The following is a 20992-nucleotide window of genomic DNA, read 5'->3' on the forward strand; positions in this document are numbered from 1 at the left end:
AATAAAGACAGAACAGGCTTTAAAAAAGACATGATTGGTGTCAAGCACCTGGAAGACCATAACAACAACAAAATCTATCATTCATATCATTCAAGTTCTGGAAGAAAACGAGAAAGAGGAAAGGCCTAAAAATAGACTCAAAGAAATTATGGCTGAAAACCTTACAAATCTGGCAAAAAACCAAAAACAAAAACATAAACCCCCATATTTAAGAAGATGAGTGAACACTGGGATAAATCCAAAAAAATCCATGCCAAGACACATCATAATCAAACTCTTTGAAAACTAGACAAAGCAAAAGATTGTGAAAGTCAGGAGAAAGAAACATCTTACAGAGAGTAGAAAACAATTGGAATGACAGCAGTTTCTCATCAGAAACCACAGAGGCAGAAGGCAGTGGTACACTGTTCAAGTGCTGACAGAGGGGAAAGTTACTGGCCCAGAATTCTATACCCAGCAAAACTGTCCTTCAGGGAAAAAAAAAGGGGGGGGGGAGGGGGGTATCAAGACATTTTCAGATAAAGGAAAATTAAGAGATTTGTTGCCAGCAGACCTTCCCTAAAAGAATGGCCAAAGGAAAATACCTAAACAGAGATGGTAAGAATGCAACAGGTTCCTTCTGTATAGCACAGGGACCTCAGTCAGTATCTTGTAACAACCTATAATGGAAAATAACCTTAAAAAGAATATATATACACACACACATACACACATACAAACTGAATCACAATGCTGTATACCAAAAACTAATACAACATTGTAAATCAACTGTATTGAAATTAAAAAAGAAAAAAAGAAATGGCAAGAATGCAAAGAAACCACTTAGGTTAAGAAAGAAATAGGACTATCCCATGATAATGTACAAATACTATTTTATGTGGTGATTACAGTATTGCCCTGATTAACACACCAGGCAACATTTTATACATAAAATAATTTACAGATGATGAATGTGGTGTTTGGGTTATTTCCACAAAATCTAGACATCATGAGCCCTTAGTCAAGTCTATAACTTTCTTTTTACTTTACCATTATCTATGCTGGAAAGTCTAATTCAACTTACAGCTTTCAGCTTACAATGAGCTCTTCAAAAACACAACCTGCTGTGAGAGTTCATACTGCCTTCTGACCAGCAATTCCACTTCTGGGCATACACCAAAAGAATTGAAAGAAGAGATTCATACAGATATCGGGTTGGCCAAAAAATGGATTTGGGTTTTCCCATGTTATGAAAACACTCGAGAAAACTTTCTGGGCAACCCAATATTTGTACACCCACACTCAAAGCAGCATTATTTATAATAGCCAAAGGTGGAAACAACCCAAGTGTCCACTGACAGACGAACAGGTAGGTAGAATGTGCTGTATACATATACAATGCAATATTATTCAGCCTTAAAAACAAAGGACATTCTGACATGTGCTACAGCATGCATGAACCTTGAGGACATTATGCTAAGTGAAATATCCAGTCACAAATACAGTCTGATACCACTTACATGCAGTACCTACAGTAGTCAAGTTCATAGAGACAGAAAGTAAAATGGGGGCTGCCGGGGAACTAGGAGGAGGGGAAATGGGAAGTTGTTATTTAATAGGGACAGAGTTTTAGTTTTGTAAGATGAAAATATTTCTGAGGATGGATCATGGTGATGACAGCACAAAAAAAACAAATGAATATACTAAATGCCACCAAATGAACACTTAAAGATAGTTAAGTTGGTAAAGTTTATGTTATGAATTTTTACAATAATTTGAAAAAACCATATCTGGCATTCATTGAGCACTTTTTATGTACCAAACACTATGCTAAGAGCTTTGTATATATTTCCCTAAATCTCCTCCCAACAATCTTTGAGGAAGGTATCATGATCCCTGTTTTATACAAGAAGAAACTAAGTTTATATAACTTGACCAAAGTTCAACAAGTGAAAAATGGAGTTAAAATTCAACTGGACACTGGTGAGACTCTGAAGCCCATTCTCTCTAACCTAAGATGGTAAAGGGCTGTTTTCAAAGGCACTGGGATAAAGCAGTCCTGAGTGTCAGAGAGCAACCTGATCTTCTCAAGTTGGGGAAAGTCACTTAGAGTGTCTAATGGAAAAGATACAAATGGCTTTGACATATGAGATGAAAAGGATGACATCACTACAGAGGGGCTAACTCTTCAAAACCCAAACTCTAATACCAAAGTATGTTCCACAAAACCTCAACATCCATACTTCATGGGTATTCTGACTATATAGGACCAAGAGATTCCTAACTGCAAAACAGAAGAGAGAATTTAAACTCTTACAACATTGTGGAAATTAGGTAACCTTTTTCCTTTTCTACACTTGCTTTGCAAGAAATAAAAAAAGTGAAAGAGAAAGTCATCTCCAACTCTTTGCAACCCCATGGAATACTTCATGGACTTCTCCAGGCCAGAATACTGGAGTGGGTAGCCTTTCCCTTCTCCAGGAGATCCTCCCAACCCAGGGATCGAACCCAGGTCTCCCACACTGCAGGTAGATTCTTTACCAGCTGAGCCACCAGGGAATTGCAAGAACACTGGAGTGGGTAGCCTATCCCTTCTCCAGTGGATCTTCCCAACCTAGGAATCGAATTAGGGTCTCCTGCATAGCGGGTGAATTCTTGACCAGTTGAGCTACCAGGGAAGCTTTAAAGAAATAAAATAGCCTTAAAACAACCAATGACCAAACTAAGAGATTTGTTTGGCTGGGGCAATTTGCAGTTGGGGCTATTATTATTCACAGCCTGCTGGGTTTCAGAATAACTGCTAACTTCAGTATTCTCCAAACCTTTTCTTTCACTTTACCACAAGAATTTCTATATACTCATCTCTCATTGTTTTCAACTGTGTTCTCTGGAACTCTTCTAATCACATCTCCTACCACACCCGGAGAAAGAAATGGCACCCCACTCCAGTATTCTTGCCTGGAAAATCCCATGGACAGAGGAGCCTGGCGGGCTACAGTCCATGGGGTCACAAAGATTCAGATCATGTGTATGTGAGCCACACACACACATACATACACACATACACCCCACCTGGACCCCTAAATCAAATACTGGAATGCTTCCCTCCCCACCCCAGACCCTCAGACCTTCTTCCTTTCCTGAAATTCCAATTCCAAGCCTCAACCCAGGCCCTCTCTCTCTCCAGGGCCACTGCTCACACCGTAGTGACTTTGTACCTTCCTTTAGCCGACCAAGGCACAGGGCTTGGGGAGGAAAGGGCAGGCTGAATTTCAGCACCCCCACCCCTGAGGCCCCTGCAGTACACAATAGTTCACAATGGTCCTGACCTGCCCCTCCCTCTCCTGAGCCTCAAAACAGCCCTGGAGAAAGACCTAGAAAGATGCTGGTCAACATGAACTAGCCTCAGCAACCCTTCATCATTGTCACCCTCAAAGCGAGCTCTTTCTGATATTCCAGTCTAACCCCAAGACCCCACTTGCACCCTCATTCTCCTGGTAAAGTTACCGTCAGACTGAAGCCAACCACTGAGCACTGCCCTCAGCTCTCCATGTGCTCCCTCATCGCACTCTCTCTCTCAGTCCCCTCGGCTTTCTTCCCAGGCTCATCAGAGAGGCTTAAGTTTGTTAGACAACTGCTGGTCTCCTCCATGCTGAGGCCACACCACCAAGGCATAAGGTACAGTTATGGGATCCTTCAGGGAGACTGCTGCTGCTGCTGCTAAGTCCGACTCTGTGCGACCCCATAGACGGCAGCCCACCAGGCTCCCCTGTCCCTGGGATTCTCCAGGCAAGAACTCTGGAGTGGATTGCCATTTCCTTCTCCAATGCATGAAAGTGAAAAGTGAAAGTGAAGTCACTCAGTCGTGTCCGACTCTCAGTGACCCCATGGACTGCAGCCCACCAGGCTCCTCCATCCATGGGATTTTCCAGACAAAAGAGTACTGGAGTGGGGTGCCATTGGCTTCTCCCTCGGGGAGATTAGGAGTGACAGAATGAGACGATGGAGGGCCAGCTGGAGGGAAGAGCTGGTCAGGGCCACTGTGAAATCGATCAAATCCTTGTTCTGTGTTGTCTCCGATGGCAGACTCAGGGGTTGTAATGTGGTCACAAGAATGTGGCCCTACACTTCACCCTCTCTAAAACCATAACTAGCAACAAAGGCTCAGGACAAAAGCAACCATGAGGGAGAAAAACTATCTTAATCAAATAAGACTGAAGAAGATAATTAACTGGTTCACAACTTGGTTTGTTCCTTCAAGGAATCCTTATTGGGTGGCCATTATGAACCAGCTCCTGTGCCAGGCATTGCCACTGGAATTAAAGGCAATAGGTGACAGCCTTTGGTAAACTGTGATGACCTATACAATTGCCAGTTATTCTGATCCTCCCTTTCCCCACAACTAGACCCTGAATCCCTTCTGGGCAGAAATTCTATCTTCGTATCCCCTACATTCCACATGGTGCCTGGCACAGAGCACCTTTGAGAATATTCACTCGAAGGACTCAGTGGCGCACGCCTGCAGCTGAAACATTTCTCGTCTCCATTCCATCGGCTACCAGCCCAGACAGAGGCCACTGCTGCCACAAATGCCTCCAAGCTCAGTTCCCTGGGTCCTGTGACTTTTACCTCCTTTCAGAAAATGAACCTATGCCAGGTTCTCTTTATAGTAGAGACCAACTGCATGGCAGAAAGTTAAGCCACTAAGTTAAATGCTCCTCTATGTCTAGATGTATTATGCCCAAGAGTCTTTATGTTGGTGAACAAAGCTAAGGGAAACACTGAGACAAAAGGAAACAGAGAGAACGCAGAGCTTGAACTGATTGGTCCATTTAAAGTACACCGCCCCCCAGCACACTTATTCCTAAGGACAATGCTGGCTTACAGATGTGGGCTTGGCCTCCTCTTCTTCCTCTTTCTCACAAAAGAAAACAAAGGAAAGGAAAAATATTCCCTCGTAAAGAAGCCACTGTTTTTTACACTGCAGCCACATCTTTGAAGGCTCAGTGACACCTGCTTGGACGTACACAAAATTCTAGCCTGTGAGTGGTGGTTCCATCCTCCCTATTTAATTTCCGCCTCTTAATATTTGAATTGCTTATTTCAGATGTCCATCAGAAGACTTGAGCAGCTGAAGACTTTTGGTCAATAAGATGTAGAAACCTAAATAATGGTAAAACAAAACCCTCAGAGCTATCCATACGACCTATTACTAATCTCCTGATTGTTTTGAAACAAACGCAACAATACCGTACAGCAAAAGTTAACAAAACTGTAACTTATTGAAATAAATCTCATTACAGTAGTGCTCCTTTCTCTTTAGAATCCTGTAGTTCTATTTTAAATCTTTTCCCTCTTCCAATCATGTATGTGGCTTCCTTCCCTGTTACCCCAGATCAATAAGGTATTAGCATACTAGAGCGGGTACTCAATAAACATTTGTTCAATAAATGAATAAATGAGTGAATAATTATAAAATGTTGGACTAAAGCCCCCAGGAGGTTTGTATTAGTACTATTACAGCATTTTGCATTTGTATGTTCAGGTATATCTAAACAGGACTTAATAACAGGCATCAAGAAGCAGTTAAATATTAATCTATTTCTGCCTTAATAAATCTACTTCAAAATATGACACAATACAACTACAATGAGTAAATGCTGAGATAAAGTTCATTTACAATCATATCGCTTGTATTTACACACTTTAAGATTTGAAATATTAACACTACTGTGGAAATTTATAAACTAAATGCCAATGTGTTTGTAAAATAAAAGGTCTGAAAGAAAAGAAGAATGCACTACGTTAAATCTAGATAAATGTATTTGACAATGTAACCAACACTTCTTAAACACATCTTTGGAAAAAAAAAAAAAGGCTGTACAAAAAGTCTCTATTATATCCCATTAAGAAGGATCAACTTAATACAGAAATTTTTTCAAGATAAGTAACAAGTAGGCCAGAGAGAATATACTAGTAAGAAACTTTATTAGCTATAACAGCTTATGTTTATTACCAAATCTTAAGTCTAATAAACACTATAACATGTAACTTTACCACTATCGAAAAATTCATTATTATTATAGGTATGTTCTGATATCTTTGTTTTTCAATTCACTTATTTTTTATTATACTGTTAGAAAATAGCTGGATAAAATAGTCTGGATGTAAGTTTGTTCTTACTGAGTTCGCCGCAAAGAAATTATGAAATAACCTAGCAAATAATTATTCTACCTTAAAGGGAAATAAATAAAAGAATAAAAGTCTTCAATAAATAAGAGAAGTTATACATCTAGCAGATCTAAATGACAAGAGGTTATGTCAAACGTTTAAGAAGTAAATGAAAGTAAATATAAATCGGTAAGAAGACGGTCGGTCAGTATTAAAATGTAGCTCTAATTTGAACTTATTTACTGAACTTTGCTTTTGTTTCCTATATGGTTGGCTTTTAGTGGAGGCATGAATGATCCTGTGATCATTTCAAAAGGGAAGACGGTAGCCAGGCAAACATCCCTTCCAGTGCCTATCAGCACATCTTTTATGTCTTGGCGTCCATTTTAGAGCATCAGCGAGGTGGTGTATAAAGAAGCTTAGAAAACAAAGGTTGTCATTTTGGCAACCCACATGAACATCGAGTGATTTCAATAAAATGAAGATCAAAATGTTGATGAGTGAAAAAAAAAAAGTTGAGGGAACTATTTAAGCTGGACTATGCAAAACACCTGTATTAGATTTCACATATTTTTAAATTGTATTTGTGTACTCCACGTCATCCTCACAACTGCTGATGTGTCATGATAATACCATAAAAACCTATTAAAACAATTGATTATCTAAGGCGCACAATAATATCAAGCTACAAACAAAAAAGAAATTTTTTTTTTGTCAAAGGATTCACAGATCCATGATGACAAACTCAAAACAAAAGCATGGCTCATGGAGCAATCTCTTAAACTGCCCAAAATGATTACTACTTATGTGAATATACATGAATTTCCTGTATTCTTTTAGTACACAAAATGTAAAAGAAAATATATTATTATAGGAAGTCAGAACCTAATTCTACCACTCAAACTCTCTTCTTTAGAAATCGAATACTCACTGACAATGAGGGTGGTCGACAAAAATACGTGCCTTACAGGGCACCTCTCCTATAATAATGCTGATTTTTAAGAGCAGAACTATCACAATCCAACCATACCCAGGCCTAATAGGAAGTATTTATTGTTAAGAAATTAGATATAAAGCATATATATATCTAAGTAGAACACCAGGTAGTATTGGAAAGGAAATCGATGAACTTTCTAGATTTTCCTTCCACTTAAAAACATTTTGAGAGAGGCAGGCTATAGTCATCGTTTAATTATACAATCTAATCAACTAAACACAATAGAATTTTTCTCCAAGTATCTCAAGCACAGCTCACTACTTCTTATCCAAAAGATTTAAATTGCCTATTCTCTGCCATTCCCAGCCATTTCTGCCAACATCATAAAAATTACCTTTTATCATTTCCTTCTCACAATGAGAATTCCCTAATCGCACACATCTTTTAGACAGAGACACCTCCCCACCCACCTCCCCACCCACCTCCAAAAACTGGTTCAGACCAAAGACACACACAAAAATAATGACCAAGCTCACATTTCTTGTTTGCCCTTCAAGCGAAGTCTGGTGTCTTCAGCTTGCCTTTCTGGTCTTCAGTGTTGTCACTCATTGCTGGGGGATGTAGTTTAGGACAGCATGAAGCAGCAGAAATAAAAGCTGTTGCTTTAAGAAAACGTTTTCTTAAACACATGGATAAAACAACTTCTACTCTGACTTCCTGGCTGGGTTGCATAAAATCTTAGAAACACTCCTTGACAAGTGAATGTCTACAAATGGGAAAAAATAAAATAAGATAAAATCTAAAAACTTACGTTCTGAACACATTCCGAAGGAGGTCTGATTTGATTTGAAAGCAGGTTTGTATTGATGAACAAAGTTTATTTTGTAGAAAATTAATAGTCTCTCTAATTAGATTTTTGCCTTGCCATCTTCTACACTGTCAATCCTGTCTCTCATAGTATAATCATACATGCAAAAAAAAAAAAATCAAATACAGTATTTCCCAAATGCATGGACACTGTGGAAGCTTCATTTTGAAAAAGGCTTTTATTTCCCTTAATACTGGTGCCTAAACGTCATTGTATGTACCAACACTTTCAAATAGCCCAAGAGACTTAAAAAGCCTTCTAAGTTTGAAAACCAAAAAGTTCTGAGTTTTCTGTACCCCAGGACGGTTTTCTTTCCTGAAGCTCAAGCCGAGAAAGCAGACAAAAGAAGCTGATTTGACTGAGCTGTGCCAAGTCTTGCCTTTTTTTCTTTCCTCAGCTCTCCCTCTGCCTCTCTCTCTCCCTTCCCTCTCTCTCTCTCTTTCTCTCTCTCACTCTTTTGCTCCCAGTATGGCAACCTTCCGAGCAGTCTTGGCAGAGGTCCAGCCTGTGCCAGCCTGTCTGAATTCTTGTCTCCAAAAGATGTCCTTTGCGGATCAATTAATACATCTGAAAACAGGAAAACTGTGGTACGGTACCCCAATCCTGGCACCAACAGCATCGACTTCTGCCAAATCACCTTACAGATTTCATGGTATCCTACCTTTCATCATCATTACTAACATGTTCCCGGAGCAATAATGGAGTACTAGAAGCCATTCACTGTTCAGCGATAAGGAATCTGTTCCCTAGAAATGTCCATATGCGACATATGCACAACCTGCAGTAAATCAAAATTCTCCTGTGAGAAGAGATGTATGTAACTTTAATAAGCACCACATACTGTATTTCTTTTTATAAGGCTTGCTTTCCCTTGCCCTGCTGCAAAGAATCATGGGAGAATAGAGAAGGAGGCATGCAGATTAAAATTAAAACTGTATGCCCAAATAAGTCATGCTTTATCCTAAAGGAAAAGAACAGAGTTCTGATTGATCAGCAATTCCTATGTTCAAGGAAACTCTATTATTAACTGTACCCATCCAAAGTGTTACTGGACATGAAAGGCAGAAAATTTTCTTTTCAAAACACAAATATCATTAAAAGGGGAAAAAAAGAGTGGACAGAGTAAAATTAAGCATCTTTTGATATTCTGAACTTCAAGTATCAACACAGCCACTTGTTTACTAAATTCATACCACCTAATAAGTATAAATAAATGCTGTTTATTTTTATTTGCAGCATGCACAGCTTTTGAAGCGAAACAGCCAGTCTGTGTTTCACACACATACCTGTCCTTTGTGGATCAGGTAATACATTTAAAAACAGGAAACTGTGGGTATGGTATTCAAATTCCAGCACCAAGAGCATCGCGGTCTACAAAATCATATTTCATTTAAGAAATCATTTTTACCTCTGGTGTTTGAAAATACAGAATACTCTAGACGTAGTTTCATAGAAAGAACCCAGAACAGGAGCCTCTAGTCTTTGGCTCAGTCCTTCTAACTTATGTAACCTCAGGGTTTTCAACTGCTTAATCCATATAATACTTAGTTTGCTTTTCTATCAAATATAAAAATCAGTGATTTCCTCCTCTGTGCTCCCAAAACACTCTGTTTATATTCAGTATACCTCCATTCTAAATGTATAATAATTGGTTGAGTATGTGTCCTCTACCAACCAAATGTGTCATCCTCATAGAGAGGACCATTTGTCACTTACCTAAGAAACCTGAAAGTCTTGCAAGGAGTCTTGCATATGCAGGAGCTCAACAAATCTATTGTGAATGAATTATGGGGATCAGTCATATAAACATCACTCTGAAGTTCTATAAAACTATGAAATATAGCACTGAAAAACCAAACAACATCCTACTAAACCATACAGTTGACAGATGAGAGAAATGCTACAGAGATACCTTGAGGGACAAACTAAAGCAGTAACCAAAGGTTCCATATTACCCTTTCAAATAAGGACTGACAGGCAGTGTGACAGTGGATTTGCAATTTCTAATCAAAGTGTTGAAACCAAAGACAAAGAGAAAATCTTGAAAGTAGCAAGAACTGACTCTTCAGGTATAGTAAGTTCCCTACATATGAACCTTCAAGATGCAAACTTTCAAAGATGTGAACGTGTGTTTACCTGTCCAATTACATAAGTCAGTTCACATGTCTGGCATACATTGTTACACGCATGCATCTTCTACAAGCGGTTGAGCTTTTAAGTACTTAACTGTACAGTACTTTACTGTACTCCATTACTGTACTAAAGCAGTAGAATATCTTTATTTCAAGTCCAGGATGTACAAAAGCAAGTGTTAAAGCAGCAGTGATGTAGCTGGTCCTGCTAAGAAGTGCCAGGCGATAACAATGGAAACTAAAGTGAAAATAATTTAGAGAGTGGAGCAAGGTTTATAGGATATAAACCTACACAGTACAGTACAGTACTATACAGCCAATAGTGTTAGTCGGGTACCGAGGCTAACTTTGTTGGACTTACAAACAAATTGGGCTTATGAATGTGCTCTGGGGGTGGAATGTGTTCGTATACAGGGGACTTACTGAACAAAGAAGGCTTCAAGAGATTAACAGCTGACTGATCAGTGAAAACCATGGAGGCCAGAAGGAGGTGGTATGACACACCAAAAGCCCTGAAAGGAAAACATCACCCACCAAGAATTCTGTCAGCAAAACTCTCCTTCACAATTCAAGCAGATATTAAGACACTCCCAGATAAACAAAAACAAGAGTTTATTGTTAGCAGATCTGCCCTATAAGAAACACTAAAGGAATTTTCCTTCAGGCTGCAATGAAAGGAGACTAGATAGCAACTCAAATCCACATGAAGAAATAAAAAGCACAGGTAAACCCACAGAAGCAAATGTTAAAAACAGTAGAAATATATGTTTTGTTTGTAATTCTTTTTCTTTTATTTGATTTCAAAGACAAAAGCATAAAGCAGAATTATAAAATATTGTTGATAGGCACATAATGTATGAAGATTTGCAACAATAGAATAAAGGAAGGATCAACCAGCTATATAGGAAAAAGCTTCTGTGTACCACTAAAGTTAAGTGGGTATTAATCTTAATTGCATCACTATAAATTAAGATGTTAACTATAATTACCACAGCAATCACTAAGAAAACAACAATGGAATTAAAATGTTACCATAGAAAAATATTTATTTAAAACAAAAGAAGGTGGTAATGAAAGGACAAAGACATAAAAAGACAGATACATAGAAAATAACAAAATGGCAAAAGTAAATCCAACCTTACCAGTATTTAATAAAATGTAAATAAACTAAAGGCTCCAATTAAAAGACACAGATAGGCAGGATGAGTAAAAATAAATGACCCAACTCCATTCTCTCTATAAGAGATACATTTTGGGTCCAAAGAAACAAATAGGTTGAAAGAAAAGAATAAAAAAACCTACGCCACCCAAACAGCAACCAAAAGAAAGCTGGAGTGATTTACTACTATAAGATAGAATAAACATTAAGACAAAATTATTATTAGAAGAAAATAAGGACAATTTCTAATGATAAAAGGGTCAGTTAATCAAGAAGATACAACCATTATAAACATATATATGCAAAACAAAAAAGTTCAAAATGCATAAAGCAAAACATGAAATAAATGAAGGAATAGACAATTCAACAAATGAACAATTCAATAATGGTCACAGACTTCAGTAAACAACTTTCAATAATGGATAAAACAACTAGATAGACGTTAGCATGAAAACAGAAGATTCGAACACCATTGGTAAGTAACTAGGCCTAACAGACATTTATAGAATACTGCCCTCAAGAGCAGCAGAATGCACATTCTTCTCAGGGGCACAAGGAACATCTTCAGGACAACATTTTAGGCCATAAAACAAGCTCCAATAAATTTAAAGGATTTGAAACCATACTAAGTATATCTTCAACCACAATGGTATAAATGTAGGAATCAGTAATAGGGAAAAAGATTAGGAAAGTCACAAATATATCAAAATTAAATAATGCTCCTGAATAACCAATTAAAAAATATAAAGACTAGAGTGGAATGTTTAGCAAGAAAATAGAAGATTTGAACAACACTGTCAAAAGTAGGAAATCAAGAGATACCTGGAAGAACAGGCAAGTTTGGCCCTGGAGTACAAAATGAAGCAGGGCAAAGACTAACAGAGTATTGCCAAGAGAACGCACTGGTCATAGCAAACACCCTCTTCCAACAACACAAGAGAAGACTCTACACATGGACATCACCAGATGGTCAACACCAAAATCAGACTGATTATATTCTTTGCAGCCAAAGAGGGAGAAGCTCTATACAGCCAGCAAAAACAAGACCAGGAGCTGACTGTGGCTCAGATCATGAACTCCTTACTGCAAAATTCAGAATTAATTGAAGAAAGTAGGGAAAACCACTAGGACATTCAGGTGTGACCTAAATCAAATCCCTTATGATTATACAGTGGAAGCGACAAATAGATTCAAGGGATTAGATCTGATAGAGTGCCTGAAGAACTATGGATAGACGTTCATAACATTGTATAGGAGGTGGTGATCAAAACCATCCCCAAGAAAAAAAAGCAAAAAGGCAAAGTGGTTGTCTGAGGAGGCCTTACAAATAGGTGAGAAAAGAAGAGAAGTGAAAAGCAAAGGAGAAAAGGAAAGATATATCAATTTGAATGAAGAGTTCCAAATAATAGCAAGGAGAGATGATGAAGCCTTAGGAGAGATGATGAAGCCTTCGTAAGTGATCAGTGCAAAGAAAGAGAGGAAAACAATAGAATGGGAAAGACTAGAGATCTCTTCAAGAATATTAGAGACACCAAGGGAACATTTCATGCAAAAATGGGCTCAATAAAGGACAGAAATGGTATGGACCTAACAGAAGCAGAAGATATTAAGAAGAGGTGGCAAGAATACACAGAAGAACTGTACAAAAAAGATCTTCACGACCCAGATAATCACGATGGTGTGATCACTCACCTACAGCCAGACATGCTGGAATGTGAAGTCAAGTGGGCCTTGGGAAGCATCACTACGAACAAAGCTAGTGGAGCTGATGGAATTCAAGCTGACCTATTTCAAATCCTGAAAGATGATGCTGTGAAAGTGCTGTGCTCAATATGCCAGCAAATCCAGAAAACTCAGCAGTGGCCACACGACTGGAAAAAGTCAGTTTTCATTCCAATCCTAAAGAAAGGCAATGCCAAAGAATACTCAAACTATCGCACAGTTGCACTCATCTCACACTAACAAAGTAAGGCTCAAAATTCTCCAAGCTAGGCTTCAACAGTACATGAACCAAGAACTTCCAGATGTTCAGGCTGGATTTAGAAAATGCAGAGGAACCAGAGATCGAATTGCCAACATCCGCTGGATCATCGAAAAAGCAAGAGTTCCAGAAAAACATCTACTTCTTCATTGACTATGCTAAAGCCTTTTTGACTGTGTGGATCACAACAAACTGTGGAAAATTCTTCAAGAGATGGGAATACCAGACCTCCTTACCTGCCTCCTGAGAAATCTGTGTGCAGGTCAAGAAGCAACAGTTAGAACCAGACATGGAATAACAGACTGGTTCCAAATTGGGAAAGGAGTATGTCAAGGCTGTATATTGTCACTTTCTTTATTTAACTTCTATGCAGAGTACATCATGTGAAATTCTGGGCTAGATGAAGCACAAGCTGGAATCAAGATTTCCAGGAGAAATATCAATAACCTCAGATACACCCCCTTATGGCAGAAAGTGAAGAGGAAATGAAGAGCCTCTTGATGAAAGTGAAAGAGGAGAGTGAAAAGCCTAGTTTAAAACTCAATGTTCAAAAAACTAAGATCATAGTATCTGGTCCCATCACTTCATGGCAAGTAGATGGAGAAACAATGGAAACAGTGACAGACTTTATTTTCTTGGGCTCCAAAATCACTGCAGATGGTGACTACAGCCATGAAATTAAAAGATGCTTGCTCCTTGGAAGAAAAATTATGACAACCTAGACAGCTTATTAAAAAGTAGAGACATGACTTTGCCGACAAGGGTCCTTATAGTCAAAGTTATGGTTTTCCCAATAGTTATGTATGGATGTGAGAGTTGGACCACAAAGAAAGCTGAGCACTGAAGTATTGTTGCTTTTGAACTGTAGTGTTGGAGAAGACTCTTGAGAGTCCCTTGGACTGCAAGGAGATCAAACCAATCAATTCTACAGGAAATAAGTCCTAAATATTTGAATAATTGGAAGGACCTATGCTAAAGCTGAAGCTCCAACTTTGGCCACCTCATGCAAGTGCTGACTCATTGGAAAAGACCCTGATGGTGAGAAAGATTGAAGGCAGGAGAAGAAGGGGACGAGAGAGGACAGTATGGCTGGATGGCATCACCAATTCAATGGACATGAGTTTGAGTAAGCTCATGGAGTTGGTGATGGACAGGAAACCCTGGCATGCTGCAGTCCATGGGGTTGCAAAGAGTCAGTCATGAGCGACTGAACTGAGCTGAGAGTGGAACTAAATGAAATAGAGAATAGAAATTGACACAGAAAATCAAAGATACTGTAAGAAAACCACACACCAATATCCCTTATGATTATCCCTGTAAAATTTCTGAACAAAATATTAACAAACTGAATGTAGCAACAAATAAAAAGGATCATAAACCTTGACCAAGTGGGAATTAGACCAGGAATGCAAGATTGGTTCAACACAGAAAAATCAATGTAATATACTATATTAATAAAGGATAAAAACCACTTGCATCAAAAGACAGAAAAAGCATCTGACAAACCAAATACCTTTCATGATTAGAAATCTAGGTCTTCAGAAAGAAAGGAAAAGCACTGAAGGAATAAATGAAGGTAAAAACTTTTATTGTTCTTATTTTTAATTGATCGAACAGATAACAGTTGTTCAAAATGATAGCAATAATGTATTCAGTTATATATGCTTAGGCATATACATACATGTGGGAGCTTCCCTGACAGCAATAAAGAACCCGCTTGCAACCAAGAGACTCAGGTTCAATCCCTGGGTCGGGAAGATCCCCTGGAGAAGGAAATGACAACCCACTCCAGAATTCTTGCCTGGGAAACCGCATGGACAAAGAAGCCTGGCAGAGCTACAGTTCATGGGGTTACAAGAGAGTAGGACATGACTTAGCAACTAAAAAAAAAAAAAAATCATATATGTATATATGCTGATGTACAGTTACATATAAGCAAAATGAATGACAGCAATGATACAAGAGTCAAGAAGGATTAACTAGGATTATTTTGTTATTATAAGGCACTCATGCTACCCATAAAGGAGTATAACATTATTTGAAACTGGATTTGGATTAGTTGTATAACTGATATACTGATAAAGGCAAGAAAACTAAATCATACGAAATGCTCAATTAAAACCACAAAAGGCAGGGGAAAAATACAAGACAAAAACAGATATAAAACAAGGCAACAAATAGAAAAGAGAAACAAATATGGTAGATATTTATCCAAGTATATCAATTTTCACCTTGAACACCAATACTCTACATGCATCAATACAAGACAAGAGATTGTCACTGTGGATCAAAAACATATTTCTACACAAAAAAAAACTGTACACAAATGTTCATAACAGCATTATTCATAATAGCCAAAAAGTGAAAACAATCCAAATGTCCATCAACTGTTGAACAGGTAAACAAAATGTGTTTTCTCCATACTGTGGAATATTATTCAGCAATAAAAAGGGATGAAACCGCAATGCATGCCACAATATGGATGGCCTTTGAAAAATGTATGCTAAGTAAAAGAAGCCAGACACAAAGTCCACATACTATATGTTTCTATGTATTGAAAGGTCCAGAACAGGAAAGTCTACAGACACAAGACTAGCGGTTCCAGGGGCTGGGCAGCAAGAACAACAGGGAGTGGCTGCTCCTGGGTACGAGGTTTCCCCTTGGAGTGAAGAACGTGCTATGGAATTGGTGGTGATGGCTGCACAACACAGTCAGTATACTAAGACCCACTGGACTGTATACTACAGAATGGTGGGGTTTACAGCCTGGGAAGTGAAAAGTGAAAGTGTTAGTCACTCTGCCATGTCTGACTTTGAGACCCCATGGACTATAGCCCGCTAGGCTCCTCTGTCCATGAAATTCTTTTCAGGCAAGAATAATGAAGTGGGTAGCCATTCCCTTCTCCAGGGGATCTTCCCAACCCAGGGACTGAACCTGGGTTTCCTGCATTGCAGGCCAGATTCTTTACCATCTGAGCCACCAGGGAAGCTAAAACCCACTGGATTGTATACTACAGAATGGTGGATTTTACGGTATGTCAATTATATCTCAATAAAGAAAAGAGTTGCAGTCCATCTCTCCAGTATTTCTAAGTGTTATAAACGATTATACCCCCGGGTAAACCCTCAAAAACCCTTCAAGCCTCTTTCTTAAAGGAAATACTACACATTAGCTCTTCCCATGCAGTCCAATGACAGAGGGCTTACCAAGACCTTCTCGGTGCAAACCCATGTTCTGACTCAACCTTTTAATCTCGGCCTTTCTCCACCTCTCTGTGTTCCCCCGCTCCCAGCTCCCCACTTCAGTGGGACACTACTCCCCACACCCACCAGGATACTGACCAGGAGACCCCAAATTCATAAACATGGGACATTTCTTCCCACTGTGTACTGTTTATCTGATTCACTGGTGGCCTCAAAACCTTCTATTGATTCAAACTCTCAGAGAGAAAGTACACTCAGAAGGCATTGATTCTCAGAAGTTTTATCTAACCCACAAGTTAGTGGTTTCAGATAGGAGCTTGGTCTTTCTACAGACAGCCAAAGTGTATTGAGGGCAGCAGAAGAAATACGGGGTCAAAATGCAAGACTTCCTCTAACCCTGTGGTTTTTCAAACTTCCTTGCACGGATCCTTGGAGATGCTGCAGGGCCTTCACAGAGGTGAAAGAAAAGATAAGCAGGCAGGGTTCTAGGGCAAAAGCCCTGCATTGACCAGAGTAGTTCTGCTTTTATGATGTGTATGTTTGGGGTTCACACAAGATTCTATTTGGCCAAAAAAAGAAAAAAAGGTTTTCTTTTAAAAAAAAAAAAGTTTAATTTCCTTTGTATGTATATATACGTGCTTAGTCGTGTCTGACTCTTTGTGACCTTATGGTCTATAGTCCACCAGGCTCCTCTGTCCATGGGATTTTGCAGGCAAGAATAGTGGAGTGGGTTGCCATTTCCTTCTCCACTGGATCTTGCCAACCCAGGGATCAAACCCGCATCTCTTGCGTTGCAGGCGGATTCTTTACCACCAGTCCTTTACTTTAAGCCAATTCAGGAAAACACTCCCTAACGAGCTAACTTGACAATGACTTCTAAGACTGCAGCCCTCTCAGAATGTTTACAATATGAGCTAATGTTGTCATCTGAGATTTAAGATAGTCATGGGGAGCTACTCCCTAACATATTGAGATTATATCTACCTCATCCACAAGATAGAAAATAGAGTTACTGGACCATTTACCTACTGTCTTTTGCTCCCTAGATTTATATCTTTAGAGTTATAATCTGAAACCCCAAAGAGCATGAATCTGATCTTCTTTCCCAGCTACGCATTAAGTCTTGAATACAGTTACGCACTCAGGAATAACTCTCTCAAGCACTATCTGAATGACGACTTTGTGCCAGGTGTGTGCAAGGACATGAAGCCCCTGCCATCACAGGGCAGATATGTCAACAGGTAATTACAATTCCAGGTCATCTGTCAGCTATGAGAGAAGCATGTCCACAACATCCTACGGACATAGGAAAGAAATAAGCTGCTGAAGAGTCATCTACCCACCAACTAAAAGTCAAACACATGTCATTCTAGTTAGAATGAATAGAGAAGTTTAAAAAGTGTACTCAAATCATTTTATACACATTTGTTGTGTTCATATTACACTTAAGTTAATGCTCTGGGGGATCCAGAGGCACATCAGAAATCACCCCAGCCCTCAAGAAGCTGAAAGTCTAGTACGAAGATAAGGTACCTACAAAATACTCCACTTTATGTGATAGATGTTATTATTTAAATATCTCCCCATATAGGTATATGTATGGCTGATTCATTTTGCTGTACAGCAGAAACTAACACAGCATTGTAAAGCAACTATACTCCATCAAAAATTAATTTTAAAAAGTAAATAAGTAAATAAAAATATCTCCCCAAATCCAAATGTTCCCATGTTCCTTCCTGGAGTACACAATATAAAAATAAATTGCCTGTCTACAAAGCTTGAGTGTGAAATTGTGACGGCCATCCTTCCTAAAGCCAATCCAAATTATATCCACTCTCTCTTTCCTCTCTCCTCCCCTCTCTCTTTCTCCTTCTTTCTTACTTCTCTTCTTTCTCCCTTCTCTAACATCATGCATTTAGTTGTTACCTGCATTCATTAAGTCACTATTTACTGAGCACTTGCTTATGTACAAAATATAGGGTCAGAAGCCACAATGGACACAAAAATGAAATAAAATTCATATATTAGTAATAATAATCATGATAATAAGCACCTTCACATTCACTAATGCATTCACTCCTCGCCCAGCCTTTGGAGGAAGACAGGTCTTACTTTATAGAGGAAACTGACATCAAAGGAAGTTACATGACTTGTCCAGGGCATCAGACACCTATCTAGAGTACAGAAAACTGAAGCAACTATGCCAGGTTTCATTACTTGAGGAAGTTAAGAAGATGCAATGAACACAAGCAGCCTCATACATCCCTTTACCTACTGAACAATCCCTCTGGGTGGTAAACTCTGAGTGGCACCTCAAAGCCAACTTGGCCAAACCAGAAATCTTGATTTCTCTTAGAAAAGTTCTTTCCTCCCTCAGCCTCCATTAAACGAGAGTCCAAGAGTCATCCCGGATTCATCTTCCATCAGCCACTAGAAAGGCTAAAAGGAAAAAGATTAACACCAGGAGCTGGTAAGGATGCTGGAAACTGGAACCTCTTACACTGTGATGGGAATGTAACACGGTAAACACCTTGGCAGTTTCTTTAAAAGTTCAATTTATACTCACTGAAGGAGCCAATGATGTCCACCCCTAAGTCTACCTGTGAGAACACATGTCCACACAAAGACCTGGGCAGCAACATTCACTGGAGAATTACTCCTAATAGACAAAGACTGGAAACTACCCACAGTCCACCGGGTGAGGAATGGATAACAAAATGTGGTCTACCTTTCACTACTACATGGTGAAAAGGCACAAATTACTAACAAATTCAACAACGTGGATGAAGCTCAGAAACACTGTACTAAAGGGGAAAAGGCAGACAGACGGGACTATATGTTGCACAATGCAATGCCTATAAAATACACTTAAAAAGATAAAACTGCAGAAACAGAAAGCAGATCATTTGTGGTGTGGGGCTGGGGTAGGAGAAAGGACTGACAGCAAACAAGCAAGAGAGAACTTTGCAGGGTGAGGGAAGTGTTTTCAATTGAACTGCACTGCTCATTTCAAGACTTCAATTTATTAAAAGTCATCGAACCATACACTCAGGACAGGTGAACAGTTGAAGTGTTTAGCAATAATTTACTTCATCCAAGACACTGTATTAGGCCCCAAAGGAGGGACTAAGACACTGTCCCCACCCTGAAGGAGCTCCCAGCCCCCTTCTTCCAATTGCAGAAAAAGAACATGGACATCACAGACATCACACACCAAAAAATGACCGCCCAATAAATGGAACAGGCAGTGAATGTGACAAAGACCAGAGCAATGGGGAGCAAGGTGTTGGGGAGGCCTTACAGAGGAGGTTAGGTTTAACTAACCTCTGAAGGATGGATGATCATCAGAAAAGTGGGATCTGGAGGGCCGTCCTGAGGAAAGACCCAGGGCAGGAATGAGCAATTGGTGGGGCAGGCTGGCCGAAACAGAGGCCACGGCGAGAGCAGAAAGGGGCCCAGCAACTGTGGAAGCATGAAGCCTGGGCCTTCTCATGCGGCTTCCTCAGACCTCAGGCATCTGAGCACCATGTTTATGATTTTTGCCATATTTAAAATTATAGTATGATTTATGTATTATTGGCTTAACATAATTCTCACTTATTTTACCTAGATTCATTTCTAAAGGAGACTATAATACAACTAGACGATGAAAACTAGCATCTTTGCCAAAAACAGAAAATACTGTAAATACGGGTGTATTAAATTGTCAAAGCCTGAAGCCATCTCTAAGCCAGACGCCTATCTCTATTAAAAAGAAAGACTTAACAAGTGAGGGAGAAGGCTTAAAAACACTCAACATTCAAGCACCAAACTGGTACTTTCCTTGATATAATCGGAAGAGCTAAAGACAATTGAAAAAATGAATAGCTTTCTCTCTGTGGTTTAGTCTCATTTATGCCATAGCTTTGAACTGTCTAATATCACCCTGTATTAGGAGTTCCACATTGTGGAAAATGCTGGAGTACAGTAAATCCTGGGGGCGGGGGAGCGGGATAGAAGGGATAATTAATATTTATTTAGCATTTACTACGTGCCAGTCACTGTTCTAAACATTTCTCATGTAATCCTCATAGTAACAATACCTACCTCAAAAGGGTACTGTCAACCTATTTTCAGATTAAGAAACTGAGGCATACAGAGTTTAACTAACTTGTCCAAGGTCATACAACTTGCCCAAGGTCACACAGTTAATAAACGGCAGAGCTGGGACTGAACCCAGGCAGCCTGTCTCCAGTCTATGAACTTAACCATTGCAACTGAGCAGATTCTCATGTGAAATGACATTTCTGGAAGATTCATCTGGCTATGATTTGCTTGCTGAACTAAAGGAAAGAGAGGCCAGAAGACTACTGCAATGACCCAGGCAACTACGGATCCCTTGGGCAGCTGGGCTGGAAGGGTTTATTGCCATTTGCTGTGGACAGCAGAGGGCAGTAGAGGGCTGTGGAGCAATAGCTGGGCCCCCCGCCCAGACTTCCAGCCAGGGACTTCCGATGCAGAAGGGAAACAGGCCTAAGACTCAAGTCAGAGATGCACAGCCTACACCAGAAACAGAAGGGCTA

At 39.4% G+C, this 20992-nt stretch overlaps 1 protein-coding gene across 4 annotated transcripts in view; it reads right to left on the reverse strand.

Moving 5' to 3' along the window:
- MSRA (methionine sulfoxide reductase A) overlaps window positions 1-20992 on the reverse strand; it is a 385719-nt gene that overhangs the window by 330396 nt on the left and 34331 nt on the right. Inside the window, exon 1 of one of the 4 annotated variants that reach the window (XM_061425041.1) lies at window positions 7899-8287. The exons of the other annotated variants lie outside the window; for them this stretch is intronic. Coding sequence (XP_061281025.1) covers window positions 7899-7911 — 13 coding nt within the window. The 5' untranslated portion in view covers window positions 7912-8287. Of the gene's footprint in view, window positions 1-7898; window positions 8288-20992 lie in introns of those variants that run through there. 4 annotated transcript variants of the gene reach the window in all.

Source organism: Bos javanicus, chromosome 8 (genome assembly GCF_032452875.1).
Source record: "Bos javanicus breed banteng chromosome 8, ARS-OSU_banteng_1.0, whole genome shotgun sequence".
Lineage (NCBI taxonomy): Eukaryota > Metazoa > Chordata > Mammalia > Artiodactyla > Bovidae > Bos > Bos javanicus.